The sequence below is a fragment of the Equus quagga genome, chromosome 2 (genome assembly GCF_021613505.1).
Source record: "Equus quagga isolate Etosha38 chromosome 2, UCLA_HA_Equagga_1.0, whole genome shotgun sequence".
In the NCBI taxonomy this organism is placed as follows: Eukaryota; Metazoa; Chordata; class Mammalia; order Perissodactyla; family Equidae; genus Equus; species Equus quagga.
Genome location: NC_060268.1, coordinates 31,436,698 through 31,458,098, shown reverse-complemented (window position 1 = coordinate 31,458,098; position 21,401 = coordinate 31,436,698). Strand labels below are relative to the sequence as shown.

Below are 21,401 nucleotides of genomic sequence, written 5' to 3'. Positions count from 1 at the left end.
GAACTATCCATAGACCTAACAGTTTAAACTACCTGTGATGGACTTAAGGATTACGCCTCCCCAAAATTCATATTTTGAAATTCTAACCCCTAAAGTGATGATAGAGGAGGCAGGGCTTTTGGGAGGTGATTAGTTCATGAAGGCAGAGCCCTCACAATAGGATTAGTGCTCTTATAAAGAGACCCCAGAGAGCTCTTGCCCCTTCCACCATCTGAGGACACAGCAAGAAGACAACCATCTATGAACCAGGAAGCTGGCCCTCACCAGATACCAAATCTGCCAGGACCTTGATTTTGGACTTCCCAGCCTCCAGAACTGTGAGAAGTAAATTTCTGTTGTTTATAAGCCACTTAGCCTATGATAGTCTGTTACAGCAGCCTGAACAGAGTAAGAAACCTAGAAACTATGGACTTACCTCCTTCATGTTCTTATTAGTGAATTTAGAGATCCTTTTTCTAGGAAGATCAATGTAATGATCCTCAATATTATTACAAAAGTTCCGCTTTTTAACATTGTGGGTTTCAGATGCCATAATCTCTTAAATACCTAGACATCAAAATAAAAATAATAAATGGAAAATACAAAAAGCAAAAGAGCCTGATTATTTCCTTAATACACATACAAAAATACAACAGCAGCTCCATGCTATGTAAAAGAGGTATGTGAGTAAAACAGAGGACATAGTTCTAATTCATACATTTTTAAAAACCTTAAACAGGAGGAAGCACAAGGAGGGCATTCCAGGAAATCAAGGCTCTTTCTGTTTTCAGTCTTCAGTTCCAACCAGTTACAATAATATGGAATGTATTTTTTGCCCATGCAACATGTCAATCTCCCCATTTTCCATATTAGTAGCCATATATTAAATTTAAATTTACAGGTTATGAAATCAGGTCTATATAGTAGTGGTATCTGTGACATCCAAATGTACAGAAGCCTAAAATTTTGGAACCAAATCACTGGGTCAAATACAACCACAAGCAGCTAGAGGAACCAAAATCAGACTATATACATCTGAGTTGGTTTTATGCCAAATCCTTAAATTCTTCTTTCACTCTTGCAGCTAGCTCTCCAAAGCTTTCCTCTACCTTTGAAAAAGTAACCCATACTCTCCTACTCCTCCAATTATACCCAAAGGGGGAAAACAGATGCTATGACTTCATTTAATATAACAGAGGAAATCAGTGAAAAATTTCCCCTTTGTACTCAGGTTTCACACAGGAAATTTGTTTCAGATCATGCCCTGAACACAAGTTCCTCCCTCATTCTTTCCTTAAACAGTTACTGAGTGTTCACTATATGCCAGGCCCTGGAGTTAATGCAGATGATACACTGAGACCCTGTTCTAAAGAATCATTTAGGAAGCCTTTTGAAAACATACCTTTCTGGTCCCTAACTTCAGACTATAACTCAGGAGAGGTCTCTGGAGTAAAGCCCAAAGCAATTATATTTTTAAAAAGCTCCACAGGTATTTCTGATGCACACTCCTAATAGAAAACCTGCCTTAGAGAATGCTCCAAAAGTATGCACAACACATGAAATTCTGCAAATAATTTTAGGGTATTCTAAGATTTTCTACTGCTAATCCATGGACAGCCTTCCACCTGTACACCCAGGTTAAGAAATCTCTAGGATGAGACTTTTTAAAAAGTAAATAAATAATTGCAGCAATGCAATAAGCATTTTGACAGAGGGGACCCTGTGAGCTAGCAAAGCCTCGGTGAGGAGAGTCTTAAAGGACAAACAGCACACTGAGAAAACAGCATGTGCAGAACTGAAAGGCATGAAGCAACATGGTTTGTTTGGCAATCTCTTAAGTAGATGCATGTGACTGCAGCTTAGGCTGGGGGTGGGTTACAGTGGAGTGAGAAATGAGACTGGAGAGATAGGCAGAAGCTAGATCATAAAGGATCTTGCCCACTTTTTTTTTTTTTTTTAAAGAAAGGGGACTTTTATTTAAAGATAATGGACTAAACATATGCTATTACTTCTAACCTTCCCTGAAACTCCATTACAATGACAGTAAGGAGTTTTTAAAGGCATAAAACCCATAAGGACAAAGAAGAGAAGATGAGTTGATGCAAAACTGCAAAGCAGAAGTGACAAATGACAGCAGATCTGAGAAAGCCAAATCTTAAGTCAGCAATGAGGAAAGGTGAAAAGCAGAATCCCCCAAAGGTTCAGGAATTGGCAATACTGAGGATCTCAAGAAGTGGGGATAAATTTGGGCTTAAGAATAAGCAGACTGACTGAATATCCACTTAAGATACCCTTCCTCATCCCAGTAAAAGACTATGGTTTTACTGTATGGAGATTTTAAAACACAGTCCTTGGGATGGGAAACGCCAAGCACAAAGGAGTGTGAGAGGAACAAATTCTAAAACGGGGATCAAGTGAAAGTTTACATACTAAATGTTGTGACCTCTAACCTTCTTTCTACTTCTTGCCTCACAAGGGCTTGCAGCCAGGCTTATATACAGGGAAGAAGACTGCAGAAGATACTTCTTTGGGAACTCTGATCAGTCCTTGAGGGAGAGACATATATACTTACATACAAAGACATATATACATACACACACATCGAAAAATATTGACATCAGTGATGGTGAAAGTGCTCAAAGAACAATGTTTTATATCTTGATTATGGCAGTAGACCCAACTGTCAAAACTAATAGAACTATGCACTAAAAAGGGTGACTTTTTCTTGCATGTAAATTATATCTAAATAAACCTGACTTTCAAAAATCTTCAAGAGATTAGAACAAATCACATCCATGAAACACAAATGAGACAAAAAACAAACCAACAGACTCTTGAAAATTAAAAATAGGATATAATAAGATAGCAGAAAAACTGAACAGAAGTTGAAGAGAAAGTTGAGGGTATCTCCTTTTTACAGAGTAAAAAGATAAAGAAAGAAAAATCATAAAATTGGCTTAGAAGGACATGGAATTTCATAAAAAGTATAGAGGAAACAAAGAGGAAATCAAAGAAATAATTGAAGAAAACTGTACAGGGTTGAAGGACATGAATTTCCAAAGTGAAAGGGCACACTGATGGTCAGCATTGTGGATGAAAATAGACCTACAAAGCACATCATTGCCAAATTTTAGAGGACTAGAGAAGCTAGAGAGGGTGTAAACATACAAAAAAAACAAAACAAAAAATAAAGCCTAAAATCCAAACCAGTCACATACAAATGATAAAGACATACAACAATGCCTTCAAAATTCTTAGGGAACCTAAAATATTATATCCAGCCAAATTATCAATCAAGGATGAGTATGGGCAAAAGATATGTTCAGACATTCAAAGTTCCAAAAAATTTCTTCCCAGTAGCAATCAGAGAAATAATAAACAAAAATGAGAAACCCAAGAAATGGAGATCCAACAGGAGAGATGGGAAGGGAATTCCCAGGATGGTTAAGAAGGAAGATCCCAGGATGAAGGTAATGCATCAGGAGTAGAGGACAACCATTGCAGCAGGTTAACAGGCAGAGAGGAGAAGTCTCCACGTAAATGAAATTGATTTATAATACTTGGTGCTCATTAGAGAGGAGACAAAGAGAACTGAGGGAGAGTCAGACGGCACATTTTTTAAGTGCTAAAAGGAAAGAACTGTCAATCCAGAATCCTATATGTGGAAGAAATATCCTTCAGGAATGAAGGGGAAACCAAGACATTCTCAGGTGGAAGAAAATTAAAGAAGGAATCTTAGAACATCAAGGAGACAAAAAGAAAATCATAAGGCAAGTTACATTTGACGGTTGAAGCAAAAATTATAACACTATCTGATATGGTTCAGAATATACATAGAGGAAATATTTAAGACAATTAGATTACAAGTGGGGAAGGGCAAAGGGACATAAAGCGAGGTAAAGTTTCCACACTTCACTCAAACTGGTAAAATGACACCACCAGTAGACTGTGATAAGTTATGCATATGTGATGTAATACCTAGAGCTACTGCTAAAAAAGCTGTATTGAGAGCTATACTCAAAAATACTACAGAGGGGCTGGCCTCGTGGCCAAGTGGTTAAGTTTGCATGCTCTGCTTTGGCGGCCCAGGGTTTTGCCAGTTCGGATCCTGGGCATGGACCTAGCACCACTCATCAAGCCATGCTGAGGTGGCATCCTACACAGCAGAGCCAGAAGGACCTACAACTAGAATATACAACTATGTGCTGGGGGGTTTTGGAGAGAAGAACAAAAAAAAAAGAGAGAGAAAGAAGATTGGCAACAGATGTTAGCTCAGGTGTCAATCTTAAAAAAAAAACAACCTATAGAGAAATGAAAACGAAATGTTTAAAAAATGTTCAAGTAACCCATAGGAAGGCAATAAAAAGAAAACAGAGAAATGAAAAAATGAAGAGAAGAGAAACAAAAATAAAATGGGGGAAACATATCAATAATCACATTATATATAAATGATCTAAACATAAACGTATCAGTTAAAAGTCAGAGATTGGCAGAGTAGATTAAGAAACACAATCTAAGGACACACTGTTTACAAAAAATTCACTTCAAATATAATGATATAGGGAGGGAGAAAGTAACAGGAAGAAAAAGATCTATCATGCAAATATTAATAAAAAAAGCAGAAGCTATATTAACATCAGATAAAGATGTCAGAGCCAAGGAACTTATCATGGATATAGAAGAACATTACATAATGATAAAAGGGCCAATCCACCAAGAAAACACAGCAATCTTAAATGTGTATTTACCAAACACCTCAGCTAAAAAAATACATAAAGCAAAAACTGATAGGGCTGAAAAGAGAAATAAAAAAATCCATAATAATCTTGAGACTTCAATATCCCTCTCAACAACGGATGGAAATTCAGCCAGGCTATAAGACAACACCATCAACTCACAGGATCAAATCAACACTTTTAGAACATGCAAACCAACAACAGTACATTATTTTCAAATGCTACAGAACATATACCAAGACTAAATCCTGGGCTATAAAACACACCATAACAAATTTAAAATAAGTGAAATCATAAAGAGTGTGTTCTCCAACTACAATGAAATCAAATTAAAAATCAATAACAGAAAAGATAATTTCCAAACATTTAGAAACTAAACAGCACATTTCTGAAAAATTCATGGGTCAAAGAGAAAGTCTCAAGGGAAATAAAAAAAATTACATTGAACAAAATGAAAATGGAAATATCAAAACTTGTGGGACACAGCTAAAACAGTGCTGAGGGAAATTTATAGCACTGAAATGCAGAAAGAGGAAAAGTCTCAAATCAAGAATCTAGGCTTCCACCTCAAGAACCTGGAAAAGAGAAGCAAAATAAAGCCAAAATAAGCAGAAGGAAGGAAACAATAAAGAACAGAAACCAATGAAACTGAAAGAAGAACAATAGGAAAAAAAAAATCAATAAGAGCTAGTTCACGGAAAGATTAAAAAAAGAGAAAACTCCAGGGAGAGTGACAAAGGAAAAAGAGAAATTACCAGTATCAGAAATGAAGAAGAGATATCACTATAGACTCTGCAGACACTGAAAGGATAACAAGAAAATACTACAATCACCTCCACAAACATAAATTTGACAAGTTAAAGGAAGTGGGCCAATTACTCAAAAAGCACAAACTACCACAACTCACTTAATATGAAATAGATAACTTGAAGTAGCCCTACAATTATTAAGGAAATTTAATTCATAATTTATAAAGCTCCCCAACTAGAAATCACCAAGCCTAGATGGTTTTACTGGAAAATTCTACCAAATATTTAAAAAAGAATGAACGCCAAATTTTACATAATCTTTTCAAGAAAACAAGAGTAGGGAAGACTTGACAATTCATTTTATGAAGCTAGTATTATCCTGATGCGAAAATAAGGCAAAAAAGTACAAAAAGAGGAGAACTACAGACCAATGCCCTTCAAGACTGTAGATATAAAAACTTAAAAATATTAGCAAATGAAATCCAACAATACAGAAAAGGAATTATAAACCATGAGCAAGTGGGGTTTATTCCAGGGATGCAATGCTGGTTCAATATTTGAAAATCACACAACCAGAAGAACCTACAAATAGAATATACAACTAGTACTGGGGGGCTTTGGGGAGAAGAATAAAAAAAAAAAAAAAAAAGATTGGCAACAGATGTTAGCTTAGGTGCCAATCTTTAAAAAAACTGAAAATCAATCCATGTAATCCACCGTATTAAGAGGCTAAAGAAGAAAAATCACAGTCATATCAATTGATGCAGAAAAAGCATGTGACAAAATTCAACAGCCATTCATGATAAATACTCTCAGAAAAACAGAAATAGAGAGAAACTTCTTCAACTTGATAAAGAGCAGAGCATCTACAAAAAACCTACAGCTAACATCACACTTAATGGTGAGAAACTCAAAGTTTTCCCACAAAAATCAGACACAAGGCAAGGATGCCCCCTCTTACAACTGCTTTTCAACATCACACTGGAAGTCCTAGCTAATGAATAAGACAAAAAAAGAAGAAAAAAATCCATCTTTGTTCACAGATGACATGACTGTCTATGTAGAAAACCCAAAAGAATAGAGCAAAAAAACACCCCACTTAGAACTAACAAGCGATTATAGCAAGGATGCAGGATACAAGGTTAATATAGAAAAGTCGATCACTTTTCTATATACCATTCATGAACAAGTGGAATTTGAAATTAAAAACACATTGCCATTTACATTAGCACCCCTACCCGCAAAATGTTCTGAATTCGAACTGGACATGTAGGGAAATCACGATGACAGTCAAAACTTTGCCCTCTCAGTAAAAATGATCAAGGTACATAGCTACTGAGTCAAAATACTGAAGATAAATATATCTAACTATTATAACTCTCTATGAAACTGGAGAGGCCAGAAGAAAATAAATGAGAGGAACTACTTCATTCATTTTCTTTAAGAGATACTAATTAGACATAACATTAAAAAAAAAATGCAGTATGCAAAGAACAGAGCATTGCTCAGAAGAGATTTCTAAAACCTACCTAGTAAAAGACAATTCATTTGCGATCTGACACAAATTCAGAAAGATGTCTAGATTTAGAAGAAAATAAAGCTCTGCTTACAAGGTTTAAACCTAGAATATAGTATTTAAACCAAATAACTGAGTAAATGAAGCAAAGTTATGAAAGTAAAGAGGATGTCTTGCCTCTAAGAAACTTACTATCTAATAGAGAGAGGACATAGACACATGATAGTTATTAATTCTATTGGCTGTATACCTCCATAATATACACACTAAACTTACAGAAAATTAAGTTGTATAGGAGTTCAAAGAGGGATATAACTAATTTCTATGGACCACCACGATTAGGAAAGGCTTGGAATGAAGCAAGGCTTAAACTGAACTTTTGATGATGGATAGGATTCAGGTAGGACTAAGTGAGAGCTTAAGGCCAGAAAATGAACGATGGAAACTATACCTCAGGAAAAATACCAAATATCTCAATATTGTACGAGGTGGGAATCACTTGGTTATTTATTAGTATAGGTATCCAAAGAATAAGTTTAAATCCACTGTATACAAAAGGCATTTACTACAAGGTACCTCCCTCCACCTTTGTTCCTACCTGGGGATGTTTAGGAAAGAATGTATTCTCAGCATCCTGAGTTGGATTCAAGTTGCATTTTCCCACAGAAATCCAATAAACAGTACTACTGGCTCAGCTCTAAACAAGCTTTTAAGGCCTAGGCTTAGAAATTAATAACTATTAGAGTAGACCCTTGTTTCTGTCAAAAGATGTAATCAGATTATTAAACAATCTATAAAAAGTTGACTTTTTGAAATCCTACTTATCAATAAATCTATAGTTGCCTTTATGGTAAATGAACCTTAAGAAATAAAATCGGAGAAAAATAAGTCTCCAATGTCATTCATATTTTAAAAATAAATAAATACAGTAGATGATAATCAAAAGTATAATAGTTTGAAGCTGGGGTAATTGTCCTATTTCATCAAGATTATGATATTCTTAAAATGGCAGTATCTGCTTTAAGATTCTACAAATTATAAAAGATACAAAAAGGAAAGATTACTAAAGAATACTAGCTGGAAAACTAATTTTTAAAGCTTAAAATGGGTGGTCTCATGATCTTTCGGCATACACAAAAATTAACTCAAAATGGATTAAAGACCTGAAGGTAAGCCATGAAACTATGAAACTCCTAGAAGAAAATATAGGCAGTACACTCTTTGACATTGGTCTTAGAAGGATCTTTTCAAATACTATGTCTACTCGGGCAAGGGAAACAAAAGAAAAAAATAAACAAATAGGACTTCATCAGACTAAAGAGCTTCTGCAAGGCAAAGGAAACCAGGAACAAAACGAAAAGACAACCTACCAACTGGGAGAAGATATTTGCAAATCATATATCCAACAAGGGGTTAATCTCCAAAATATATAAAGAACTCACACAACTCAACAACAACAAAAACAAACAACTCGATCAAGAAATGGGCAGAGGATATGAACAGACATTTTTCCAAACAAGATATACAGATGGCCAATAAGCACATGAAAAGATGTTCAACGTCACTAATCACTAGGGAAATGCAAATCAAAACTACAATGAGATAGCGCCTTACACCCACTAGAATGGCTATAATTACCAAGACAAAAAATAACAAATGTTGGAGAGGATGTGGAGAAAAGGGAACCCTCATACACTGCTGGTGGGAATGCAAACTGGTGCAGCCGCTACAGAAAAGTATGGAGACTTCTCAAAAAATTAAAAATAGAAATACCATACGACCCTGCTATCCCACTACTGGGGATATTTATCCAAAGAACTTGAAATCAACAATTCAAAGAGACTTATGCACCCCGTGTTCACTGCAGCATTATTCACAATAGCTAAGATGTGGAAGCAATGCAAGTGCCCATCGACTGATGAATGGATAAAGATGTGGTATACATAAATATACAATGGAATGCTACTCAGACATAAAAAAAAAGACAAAATTGTCCCATTTGCAACAACATCGGTGGACCTTGAGGGTATGATGTTAAGCAAAATAAGCCAGACAGAGAAAGACAAACCTGTATGATTTCACTCAAACATATGAACAAACAGAACAGATTAGTGGTTACCAGAGTGGAAGGGGGTTTGGAGGTGGGCATAAGGGATAAAGGGGCTGACAAATAATAATGTACAACTGAAATTTCACAATGTTATAAACTATTATGACCTCAATAAAATAATTAAAAAAGGGTGGTCTAACAATAACAATAATTTGCAGTAAAATAATAGCTACCACCATTTTATCACTTAATGTGGAGTTATAGATGCTTTATATTGAGGATCTCATTTAATCATCAGCACAATCTCTGATGCAGAAATTATAATACTCATTTAAAAAATATATAGGTTTTGAGAAGTTAAGTAACATGGTCTAATGTACCAAAGATGTTGTACCTTTATTTAGGCCTAAATTTGCCTGATCAGTGGAGGATGGATTACAAAATTTCTCAGCTCAAGGCTCTGTGTATTTGCTGTACTCTGTAACTGAGGAACGCTTTCCCCTCATATATTCTTATGGCTTTCTTCCTTACAACATTTGTAGGTTCTTGCTCAAATACTCCCTCCTCAGAGTGGCTTTCCCTGACCTGCCCTATAAAGAAGCACCTCCCTTCACTTCTCTAGCTCCCTACCCCACCCTATTTTTCTTCAAAATACTTACTACTACTAGACATATATATTTGTCTGTTTGTTTATCATATGTCTTCTCCACTAGAATGTAAGCTCCATGAGGGGTGGAACCTAGCCTGCTTGTTCACTGTTATATTCCCAGGGCCAACACCACCATCTGGCACAAAGAAAGTACTCTGTGTGCATATGTTGAATGAATTAGTAAAAATTTCACTCTATACTATGTAAAAATAATAATTAGTTGAAACAACTTTCACCTTCTGTCTTTAGCTCAATCTTTTCATAGTACAGACTACCAGAATCCTTTATCCATAGATTAACCGATTATTATATTTATATACACACACACACACACACGTGTATATGTATGTTTTTAAGTCTATAGAATTCAAATATTTTTTCTTCTAGAAGATAACATTTATTGATAGTCTGTCTCCATTTCATATGGGAAAAATATTCATTTTTTCATAGGCTAAAACAGTTTTTTAAAGAACCAACAATGTCACATTTTTTTGAAGAGTGAAAGACTTTACATCATTAGAAAAATGCAAGTCAAAACCACAAAAAGATACTACTTTACAACCACTAGAATGGCTATAATAAAAATGACTGATGATAACAAGTGTTGAGAAGAATGTGGAGAAACCAGAACCCTTACACATTACTGTGGGAATGTAAACTGGTACAGTAACTCTGTAAAATAGTTTGGCAGTTTCTTAAAATGTTAAATATAGATACACCATACGACCTAGCAATTCCACTCCTACATATTTATTCATGAAAAATGAAAGCTTTTATGTCCACATAAAGACTTATATGCAAATGTTCATAACAACATTATTCACAATAGCCAAAAATGTGATAGACCCAAATGTTTATCAACTGGTAAATGGATAAACAAAATGTGGTATATTCATTTGGAATACTACTCAGCAACAAAAAGGAATAAAGTACTGTTACATGCTACAATATGTAGGAACGTCACGCTAAGTAAAAGCAGCCAAACACAAAAGACCACATATTACATGATTCCATTTACATGAAATGTCCATAAAAGTAAAATCTATAGAGGCAGAAAGCAGAGTAGTGGTTGCCTAGGGCTGGGGTGGGGGTGGGAATGACTACACATGGGCACAAGGTTTCTTTGGGGGGGGTGTGTGTGACAGAAATGTCCTAAAATTTGATTTGGGTTGATGATTACACAATTCTTTTTATACTTAGAATCAGTGACATATATTTAAAACAGGTGGATTTTATGGTATGTAATTATACTTTAATAAAGCTTAAAAAAGTGAAGGAAACTATCAAAATTGTAATGGCAAATACTCATTACAAAGGATTTTTACACTACCAATTCCCTTTTGCTTTATGCCTCAAGCACTTGGTAGTATCTTCTTGGGCAATAATATAGGATAATCATTTTCCTGAAAGAGCATTTGACAGTGCTACTCAAATAGTTTAAAGCAATTGTTGAGGTTCATAGGCGTTTGTGAAGTGCCACTTGATAATATAGAAAAAGAGAATAAGGTGAAATGGGATTGAGTGGTTGAAGACAGTGACTATAGAAAATAGAAAGAATAATCTCTTAATGAAAAAAGAATAAAAGGAAACCAAGGCCCTAAGAGAATAAAAGCAAGGGCTAGCAAATACTGAGAAGAGACCAAAATACTAATTTTACTTATAACTATTCTTAACAATGGATATAGTATATATATTTTTTCTTAAATAAAGACAATACAGTCTTTATGCCATGGGTATATTCTTGAGAATGGAGAAAAAATGTGGCACGGAGAAGGAGCTGGAGAGATGAATTCCCTTTATATAATAGCTATCTCCTACCAGAAAGATGAAAAGGGATCTATTCATATAATTTACTACCATGGCTGCCAAATCAAGAGATTAAATAGCTCTAAGTGTTCAGATACTCCCTACCTACTCATAATGAGAAAAGCTCATCATACAGGAATGAAACATGTCTGGACTTTTGCCTCTAAGTTACAGCTTAGATCAAATTAACTTAAACTTTTTTTTCACATGAATATACTAGAGTATATCAATTATTTACATCATATTTAACTGTGCAATTTCATCACGCCAATTTCATTCCTCTTCTTGAAAAACAACCCATGCTTGTGTATAAAGAATTATAATTAATATTCCTGGTATCAATGATTCTCCTGTAATCACCACCACCAGAGTCACTGTCACTATTACAAAGGGTGTGTATGGTATTCCCCAAGAGTCTTGAGGCTGAAAATAGTTTATGACCACTATCTTATAATAACAAAATAAATAAATAATAAAGAGGTTTTAGAATTTAAAACTTCAGCCTAATTTTTTTTTAACCCAGAGAGATCAAGTCACTTGCCCAAAGACACTTAGCTAGTTAGTGGCAGAGTGCAGGGCACAGAATCCCTGCCAGTCTATCATATCTTTGTTTTTATTAATTGAATCTAATTCATTCTCAACTAGAGTCAAGAGTTTCAATCCTTAATAGCCAGATAAGCCAAATAAGATGAGTACTAATTTTTCTGAGGAGATGACAAGAGAGGGACAAATGAACATAAAGTATAAGGGAATCCTACTCTCACCCTATCAGGGTAACCTTTTCTTCTCTCTTCTAAGGCTCAACAGGGGATTTATAAGGCTTACAGACAAACCGTAGGTCTCTCCATGAGGCAGCTGCCACACAAAAAATGAAAGGGAAGGATGAACACAGACTTTTTCTTCAAGAATTTCAGTGAAGGGGAGAGGAATAGAAAGCACGATGAGATTTTCTAAGACAATCTTTAGGGTCTGGGGCTACTGACTCCTTCCTCCTAAATTCAAATACCATATTCTCAGTAACTGCTTTGGTAGCTGTAGCACTTGTTTAATAATGGAATTTGGATCAGGTAAAAAACAAGGTGATAAAAGGGGAATTGAGAATGCCAAGGTTCATCTAAATGGGATCAGTGCTTACAATGGAATATTAAACACACTATTTACGAAGAATATTTTGTGAAGTGGAAGAAGGTTCAAAACATAATGCTATTATAAAAAGGATAGAAAACTGAATGTATAGTATAGTCCTGGTTTTTCAAAAGAGATCTCTCTCTCTCTATGTAATATATGTATACATATGATACATATATATGATCAATCCATTCAAAAGGGCTCTATCAAAACATTAACAGAATTTATTCGTTGCCAGGGGGATGACAGTTGACTTTTTTCTTCATTTACGTTTCTCTATTTTCTACAATGAACATGAATTATTTTCATAATCTAAAGAAATAAATATTTTAACTTAATGAGGTCACTGTCTTATAAAAAGCAGCTAAATTATATAACTCCCTTATAGTAACAAAGTGAAAAAGGTTAAATGCCAGCACACAAAGGTAACTTACATCATAGGATCCATTTTAACTTTTCCAAAATTAGGGCAACCTCATCTAATTTTCTCAATTCTCGCCTTCTCACTTCATTTGGGACTTAGCTCTCCCCCACACTTTTCTATCTTCGATTTCTCCCTTTGAACTGATTCCTCCCCTTCTGCTTTCAAACATGCTCAGGTTTCCCCTATCAACTCCTATACTCTTTCTCTACTTCTCTTTCCTGCCAAATTTCTACAATGAGTGCTTTTTAGTTTCCACTTTCTCTTTAACCCTTTACAACCTTGCTTTTATTCTGCCCTCTCATTTGAAAAAATTGCATCTTCAAGGTCACCTGAAGCTGTAAGGGAGCCTTTATAGCACTGATGATGCTCACGAAGGTCAGCAAAGCCAACTCTACAAGTCTTTGCTCATTCTTCACCACCATTTAGCTTTTTCATCACTCCATCACACCCTCCACCCAGTCACTCTGTTCACATGATAGAGCACTATCTTGACTCTCCTTGTTCCCTTACTCCCTTTTAGTTACTTGCCCTTCAACAACTCTTTTCTCTCTACACTAAAATTGATAAAATATGCTTTCATGGCTTCAGCTTTTTCTCTAGACCCAGTCTCTCCTCTAACTTCTATGTCCTTGGCTTCTTGATCTGCCATTGCTACGTCCAAGTCAACACATCCAAAACAAACCTCTTCAATCTCTTCCAATGTCAAACCAACTAGCTGCCCTTCCTAGCTACCACATTTTAAATTACTGACATCAAAGTTCTCTCAGAATAGAAACCTGGGAGTTATTTTGATTCCTCTCTCCTTCCTTCCAAGCAATCACTAAGTCTTCCTGAATCTTCCTTCAAAATATTTCATAGATCCATTCTGATCTTCCCCTTTCCATGTCAGAACTCTAGCTCGCCACTTCAAGCCTAAATTACTGATTTTCCTGTGACCAAGTCTCTTTCTGTCCCCATAAATCATCCTTTAAAACCACTGCCTATAGTGTTGACGGCAAAATCCCCAAATCCTCAGTAGTTTCCTAATGTTTACTACAAAATTTCCCAAATTATGTTTAGAGTATCCACATAGATTTTAATGGACGTTTTACTCTGTTTAAGTAAGCTTGGATATGCTGCATGTTAAGCCATTTCTTGGAAATTAATTAAATACATTAAAAAGGCTCTGAGAAGCCTGCAAAATTTTATTTAACTCTGATTCTCAAACTTAGCCATCATCCTACTTTTTTTGTTTTTTAAGATTGGCACCTGAGCTAACAACTGTTGCCAATCTTTTTTCTTCTTCTTCTTCTTCCCAAATCCCCCCAGTACATAGTTGCATATTTCAGTTGTGGGTCCTTCTAGTTGTAGTATGTGGGACGCCGCCTCAGCATGGCCTGATGAGTGGTGCCATGTCCGTGCCCAGGATCCAAACAAGCAAAACCCTGGGCCGCCAAAGCAGAGTGCACGAACTTAACCACTCCGCCACGGGGCCGGCCCCCATCCTACATTTTTTTTTTATTTTGACAGACGCATATAAAATTTGAAAGATGCAGACGATCCAAGGAACATACTTTGTGGAATTGATTTACTACATCAAGACTAAACTATTTGGGGTGGCGCAGCAGTTAAATTCGCACGTTCCACTTTGACGACTCGGCGTTTGCCAGTTTGGATCCCAGGTGTGACGTGGCACCGCTTGGCAAGCCATGCTGTGGTAGACGTCCCGCATATAAAGGAGAGGAAGATGGGCATGGATGTTAGCTCAGGGCCAGTCTTCCTTAGCAAAAAGAGGAGGATTGGCAGCAGATGTTAGCTCAGGGCTAATCTCAAAAAAAAAAAAAAAAAAGAAAGCTGGACTTTATCAAAAGCTTACCATGTGCTAGCCATCGGCATTGTAGATATATCATAATATGCCCTTTTTATAGGTGAAGAAACTGAGACACAGAAAGATTACATAATTTGCACAAGGTCAAACAGCAAAAAAGTGTTGAGTCAGGATTGGAACCCAAGCATTCTGTCACCATTGCCTCCACTCTTAACGAATACACTAAACTGCCTCTCAATTAACACGAGAGATTAAGAGCGAATGTGTAGATAGACGATGCACGTTTCATCACTTTCTAGCTCATAGTTTTTGGCAGGTTATTTATTTTATTCTGAATCTTTTCTCAAATGTAAAATGGGAATATTGTTGTGAAGATCAAAATGGCATTACATGTAACTTATTACTGCTATTATCACTCACAATATTTATTAATATTGATACAAAATATAAATACAGTCAGCTCTCTGTACCCACAGATGCGAAACCCGCAGGCACATAGGGCGAACTCTATTTGTTGTACTGCACCACTTTATATAAGGGACTTGAGCATCCGGGGATTTTGGTATCTGCAGGGGCTCCTAGAATCAATCCCCCACTGATAACCAGGGACAACCATCTGTATATCCAATTTTGGTATTTTGGAAGGCAAATTTGACAACACTGTAAAGTAAACTATGTCAGTCTCTTGTCACTTTTTACAGCGACCATATCATTTATCATCCAAACCAGGACATATCTGAGAGTGAAAGGAGATATTATTAAAAATTACGCTGGGCCAACAGGCATAAACCAGGTTTGTCCCAAGTAAATTAGGATGTCTGGGCACTCTGCCTCGGTTAAAATGTTTACTTTCCTAGATTGATTTTTCTATAAAAATTACCAACTACTCAACAATAAGATGGATCAAATTACTGATACACACAACAACATGAATAAGTATCAAATGCATTATGCTAAACGAGAAGCCAGACTCAAAGGCTACATACTATACAAACTTCATTTTTATGACCATCTAGAAAAGGCAAAATTATAGAGAAAGAAAAATACCAATGGTTGCCAAAGTCTGGAGGAAGGGAGAAGTTAACTGCAAAGAGATAAGAGGGAACTTTTGCAATGAGGGATGTGTTCTATAACCTGACTGTGGTAGTGATTACAACTGCGTGTATGTCAAAACCAATGTAAATAATACATCAACAGCCTGACTTAAAAAAACTGGGGTCCAGAGCACATGTCATTCTTGGCCTTTCAATAGCCTCCTTGGACACTCAGCATTCACTTGACAGAAGTGAGAAATACAGCTTCGCTGGGTCCACATCTGTTCTCTTTTCACTAGGAAATTGGTCCAACTTTCAGTCCTAGAAGTTCCAGAAATGTTCTTCAAAGCACCTGGCATATATACCTGTTTTAACTAGTAATTATTAAGGCCTGCCCTTCTTGCTTTCTCTTTGTTCTGCTCAGCCACGTAGGGTGAGTCTGGCCCTGCCCTCAGCACCCTCTGTGTGCAATGATGTGAGGTGAGTGCTCCCACCTGGAGGCTGGTAGCAGTTAAAAGCTTAATCTGCAAAAGCCTCCAGGCTCCTCCTGCCTCTCCCAGCTCTCGGGAAAGCTTTCTGCTCACTATGCAGTAGGTATCACAACTCACTACCTGGGTAAAAAATTAAAGACTCATCCCATCTTAAAGGCTAGTGCAGCTAAAAGATTAGGTCAAACAGACCCATGTTCAAATCCCCAGCTTTCCCACTTCACTAGCTATGCGACCTTGGAAATAGCTAAGCCTCATTTTCCTCATCTATAAAAGTGAAGATGTTTGTGTATTTACCCTCCTCACTCCAAAAGAATAAGGAAACTTGCAGAAAATAAAATTGTTTTTTAAAAATACAGGAGGAAACTAGGATAAAGAGAATGGAGGATAAATAAATTAATTACCAAACTGTTAAAATTTAAGGAGAGAATATTTTGAGTGATCAAAGTGACTTCAAAGTAGTAGGCAAACTTTGGGGAAAGCAGAGGGCTAACAATGGAACTTCGCAGAGAGATCAAAGGAGTTAGTTTATGAGAAGATGGCAAAAACTTAAGAAACTAACCACATTAAAGCTTTCACGAAAGGAAACAAGGAAAAGGGTAGAGACTCCTAAGCTCACTGTGAGCATCCTCAAACACAGAAAGTATACTTTGTAACATTAGGTCTCATTTTCTAAACCTGCCCTATTAATACTTCCTCCTGATGTTTCATTTTTATCGAAACAAAATGTTTCCCCTCCCTGAAATCTGCTTTTCCCTCCCTTCCATTTCATCACAGCCTCTGTGATCATAATGATTGAGTTCAAATCTTCCTCTCTGAAGCATTTCTTGATCCCTATCTTCAATGATCTCTTCCGAATTCAGCAACTTTTTATGGCACTTAGTTAATATTACATAGTTTAGGACTTTAATAATCAACAAATAGTTGAGGGTCTAAATGTAAGACATGACTGAGCATTAACTGATCCAGATGTATCCCCTCTTGCCAACTAGACTGCAAAACAGGGGCAGGGACTGCATTTCATACCTTTATATACACAACCTAAAAGGCAATTCAACTCCTCTTAGTTCATTTACATATATACAAAGACACAGACATAGATATAGATATGTTATGTATATCCTCCAGTGAGCAAATGAGTATCATCACAATCAAAGTACTACTACTTTAAGGTTCATTTTCTAAACAATTAAAGGAAAGAAAGCATACGTATTCAATTCAACATGAATTTACTGAGCACATACTATGTATTGAGATGAACAAGAAGTACATGTCTTATTTCTCAGGAAGCTTACTGCCTAGTGGGGAAGAACGACGAGAAAGCCAACAAATATAAAGCAATAAGTGCTATAAAAGAGGAATAGATAGTACAGCTTGCTAAATAAGCAGTAGCAGTGCATCTAACTTGAGAGGCAGCAAAGCATCCAGGACTATATCTCAGGTCACACTAGATCTGAGTCTTGAAGACAAACAGGAAATCGTAAAAATGAAATGAAGGGAAGCTCTCTACTTAGGCATCCATGGTAAAAACTCTTATGTACTCAAAAATCAGAATCTAGAGCTTTCCTTATTTCCATATTTTCAGTTCTCCAGAAATGGTTGTTCAATTTGAGCATGAATAGAAAGCAAAAATAGATACAGACACAGATGGGGAACTTTATAATGGATAGATCAGGTTGGCAACATTCAAATCAGTAACCAATTTTAGCATCACAAAAAAGGGGACAACCAGACATTATATGCCTCCTGATGTGATACAACAGGAAATACTACACAGCACTACTGTTAAAGAGTCTTGCCAAAAAAATTGAACCATAACATAATCAAGCCTAAACTACCTGTTACCAACTACCAGTTTCAAGGAAATACAGAAGACAGAGATGAACCTGTTAAACACTACCATGAGGATATAATCAGAAAAATCCAGAGAAGAGAAATTCCTTAGGACACAAAACTCAGTTTCCTCAACAAATACTTTGCAAGAAAAAAAAATGAGGAGGAACCTATATATTAAAAGAGACTGTACCAACTTAACACAATGTGTGGACACTGCTTAGATCCTAGTTTTTTTAAAAAACTGTTAAAATGTGTAAGAATCAGGGAAATTTGAATATTGACTGAATATGTGATATTAAGGAGTTATTATTCATCCAAACTATAACATGTAATAAACTGTACATATTTAAAATGTATTTATGTATAAACCCATACATATATATCCATTACCATAATCAAGATAAGGAGCCTATCCATCATCTCCACAAATTTCCTGTGTCCCTTTGTAATCCTCCCCAACCACTTGATCTGGTTTCTGTCACTATAGATTAGTTTGCATTTTCTAGAATTTTATATAAGTGGAATCATATAACATATGCTCTCTTTTTGGGGTGAAGGGGGGGTATGGTTTCTTTCATTCAACATAATTATTATGAGAATCATCCATGTTGTTACATGTATTAACAGCCCATTCCTTTTTATTGCAGAACTGTTTTCTATTGTGTGGATATACCACAATTTGTTTATCCATTAACCTGCTGATGGATATTTGGGTTGTTTCCAGTTTGGGCTGTTACCAATAAAGCTGCTACAAATAGCCATATACAAGTCTTAGCATGAACAGATACTTTCCATTTCTCTTGGGTAAATACCAGGATTGGAATGGCTGGGTCGTATGGTAGGTGTATGCTTAACTTTTTAAGAAAATTACCAAACTCTTAAAAGTTGTTCTACCATTTTATATTCCCAACAGCAGGCTATGAGAGCAAGGAATTATTATTTATGTATTTATTTTTTGAGGAAGACTAGCCCTGAGTTAACATCTGTTGCCAATCCTCGTCTTTTTGCTGAGGAAGACTGGCCCTGAGCTAACATCTATACCCATCTTCCTCCGCTTTATATGTGGGACGCCTACCACAGCATGGCTTGATGAGCTGTGCCATGTCCGCACCCAGGATCCGAACCAGCGAACCCCGAGCCACCAAAGCTGAATGTGTGCACTTAACGGCTGCTCCACCGGGCCGGCCCCAGGAATTATTATTAATCATTGTTAATTATTTCTAGTTAAATGGTATTATGGCTATGTCTTTTTCTTTTTTAAGATGAATGTTCTAGAGATATGTACATCATACAGATGAAGAGAGATGATGTTTAGGAGTTGCACAGAACTCAATAAAACAATTGAAAATCAATGAAACAAGAAATGTTCTTAACTGTTGAAGATGGGTAATTGGAATGTTCATCATACCATCCTCTCTACTTTTCTCTATGATTAAAAATTCCCATAAGTTAAAAGAAATAGATAAGATACTAGACTACTTCAGTAAGCAAAGCTCATTTATGGGCTACATATATAGCAGGGTTCTGCAAGGATACAGTTAAAATGGCATGTCCTTGCTCTTTGGGCTTGAGGTAGTATTCCCTTTAATGATTGTAGATGCAGTCAACTTTGTCTCAATGAGAGGAATGTAAAGTCAGGGAAGGGTAAAAGGGACAAAAACAAAACAGATGCATGAAGACTACGTCCTGTTCCTCTCTCTCTCACTCCATATCCCTGGATTTAGGGGCAGAAGAAAGTGTGTTGCACAAAAGAAAAAAAAATCAGAAATAACCATGTATAAAAACACTCTCTCTCACTTTAGAATATCCTAACAAACACAATGAATGTTTCCACAGAGGTGAACTGCAAAGCTGGGGAACAGTAGAGAAAGCTTTTATTTTATGCTCCCTTCACATTAAATTTTGCATTTCATACAAGTATCACGTACTTTAAAAATAAATTAAATTAAAATGTTAAATCAATAATAATACAACCACCAACAATATTCTGGTGCTTTACCTCTCGTGAAGTTTAGTTTTATATGCTGCATTTTGTCATTAACATTATATTTTCCTACATATTAAAAAGTCTTTTTGAAAATTATTTAAATGAATTCATTTTATCACATGGATGCTGTTTATTTTTATTTTTATTACATAAAATACTTTGATGAACATCCATATATAGAAATACTATACATATCTGATTATTTCCTTTGGATAAGCATATTACTGGGTTAAAATATATGATTATAGAGCTCTTGAAATATATGGTAAAAACCCTTTCATGTAATGTGACTGGGAGAGGTGGTTGGCCAAAAACAATCATTTAAAATGAGGATTTATTTTAAAAAAGGAGAGAGATCTACATGCGTACCTTAAACATCTTAATTTAAAATCTAAAAATAATGCATATGCATCATCTATAATTTCTCTTTTGAGTTTCTTTAAAGTGGCTCAAGAACTTAATGATATTCAGCAAAGCATTATAGGTGCAAAATCCTAAATGGTTATAGTTTTACTCCATTTATCTTTAGCCCTCTAACCTATATCAGATTTGATAAAGTTTTTGAGTCACTTGCCTTCAACCAGTCTCTCCAAAGCATTCCAATTAGTTTTCATAGAAACAATGTTTTTAAACTATTTTAAATTGTTATATTTACTAAATTGGGTAACTACATAAGTTTGGCAAATGTGGCAGAGATGGACAGCTGCCCCAAAGATCCAGACTTGTGCCAACAGAGGTAGGGGATGACCACTGTCAGCACCCTTGATAACAGAAGATTCTGTATTATCAATTTTTCACCTTTGAAAATTTGACAGACAATAAATACCATGTTTTAGTTTGCTTTTGAAAGATTTAACATGAAGTTGTACTTTTCTTATATGATTAAACTGAAAGGACTAAGCGGTATGTTGTAACAGGGAAACACAAATCCTGGAGTCAGACTTCCTGAGTTTGAGTCCTGCTTTAACCATTTACTAGTTACATGATCTTAGGGAAGTTACCTAACCTCCTATTTTCAGAATAGTGTTGTGAGGATTAAATAAAATAATCCATTTACCACAATGTGTGGCACATGGTTAAACATTCTGTAGCTATCATTAAGCTATACAGAAACATCACTAATGAAACAAGTAAACCTTTGGTGTAAGAAACATGATTCATGGTGTCAGCACATTTTAATACCAGTTCCTAAACTTGTTTTGTGTTCTTCCA

The 21,401-nt window shown here is 35.8% G+C and overlaps 1 protein-coding gene across 1 annotated transcript in view; it reads right to left on the bottom strand.

Annotated features, from left to right (window-relative positions):
* KATNBL1 (katanin regulatory subunit B1 like 1) overlaps positions 1 to 21,401 on the bottom strand; it is a 45,179-nt gene that overhangs the window by 10,928 nt on the left and 12,850 nt on the right. Inside the window, exon 2 of the mRNA XM_046654427.1 lies at positions 416 to 546. Within this exon, the coding sequence (XP_046510383.1) occupies positions 416 to 532 (117 nt within the window). The 5' untranslated portion in view covers positions 533 to 546. The remainder of the gene's footprint in view (positions 1 to 415; positions 547 to 21,401) is intronic.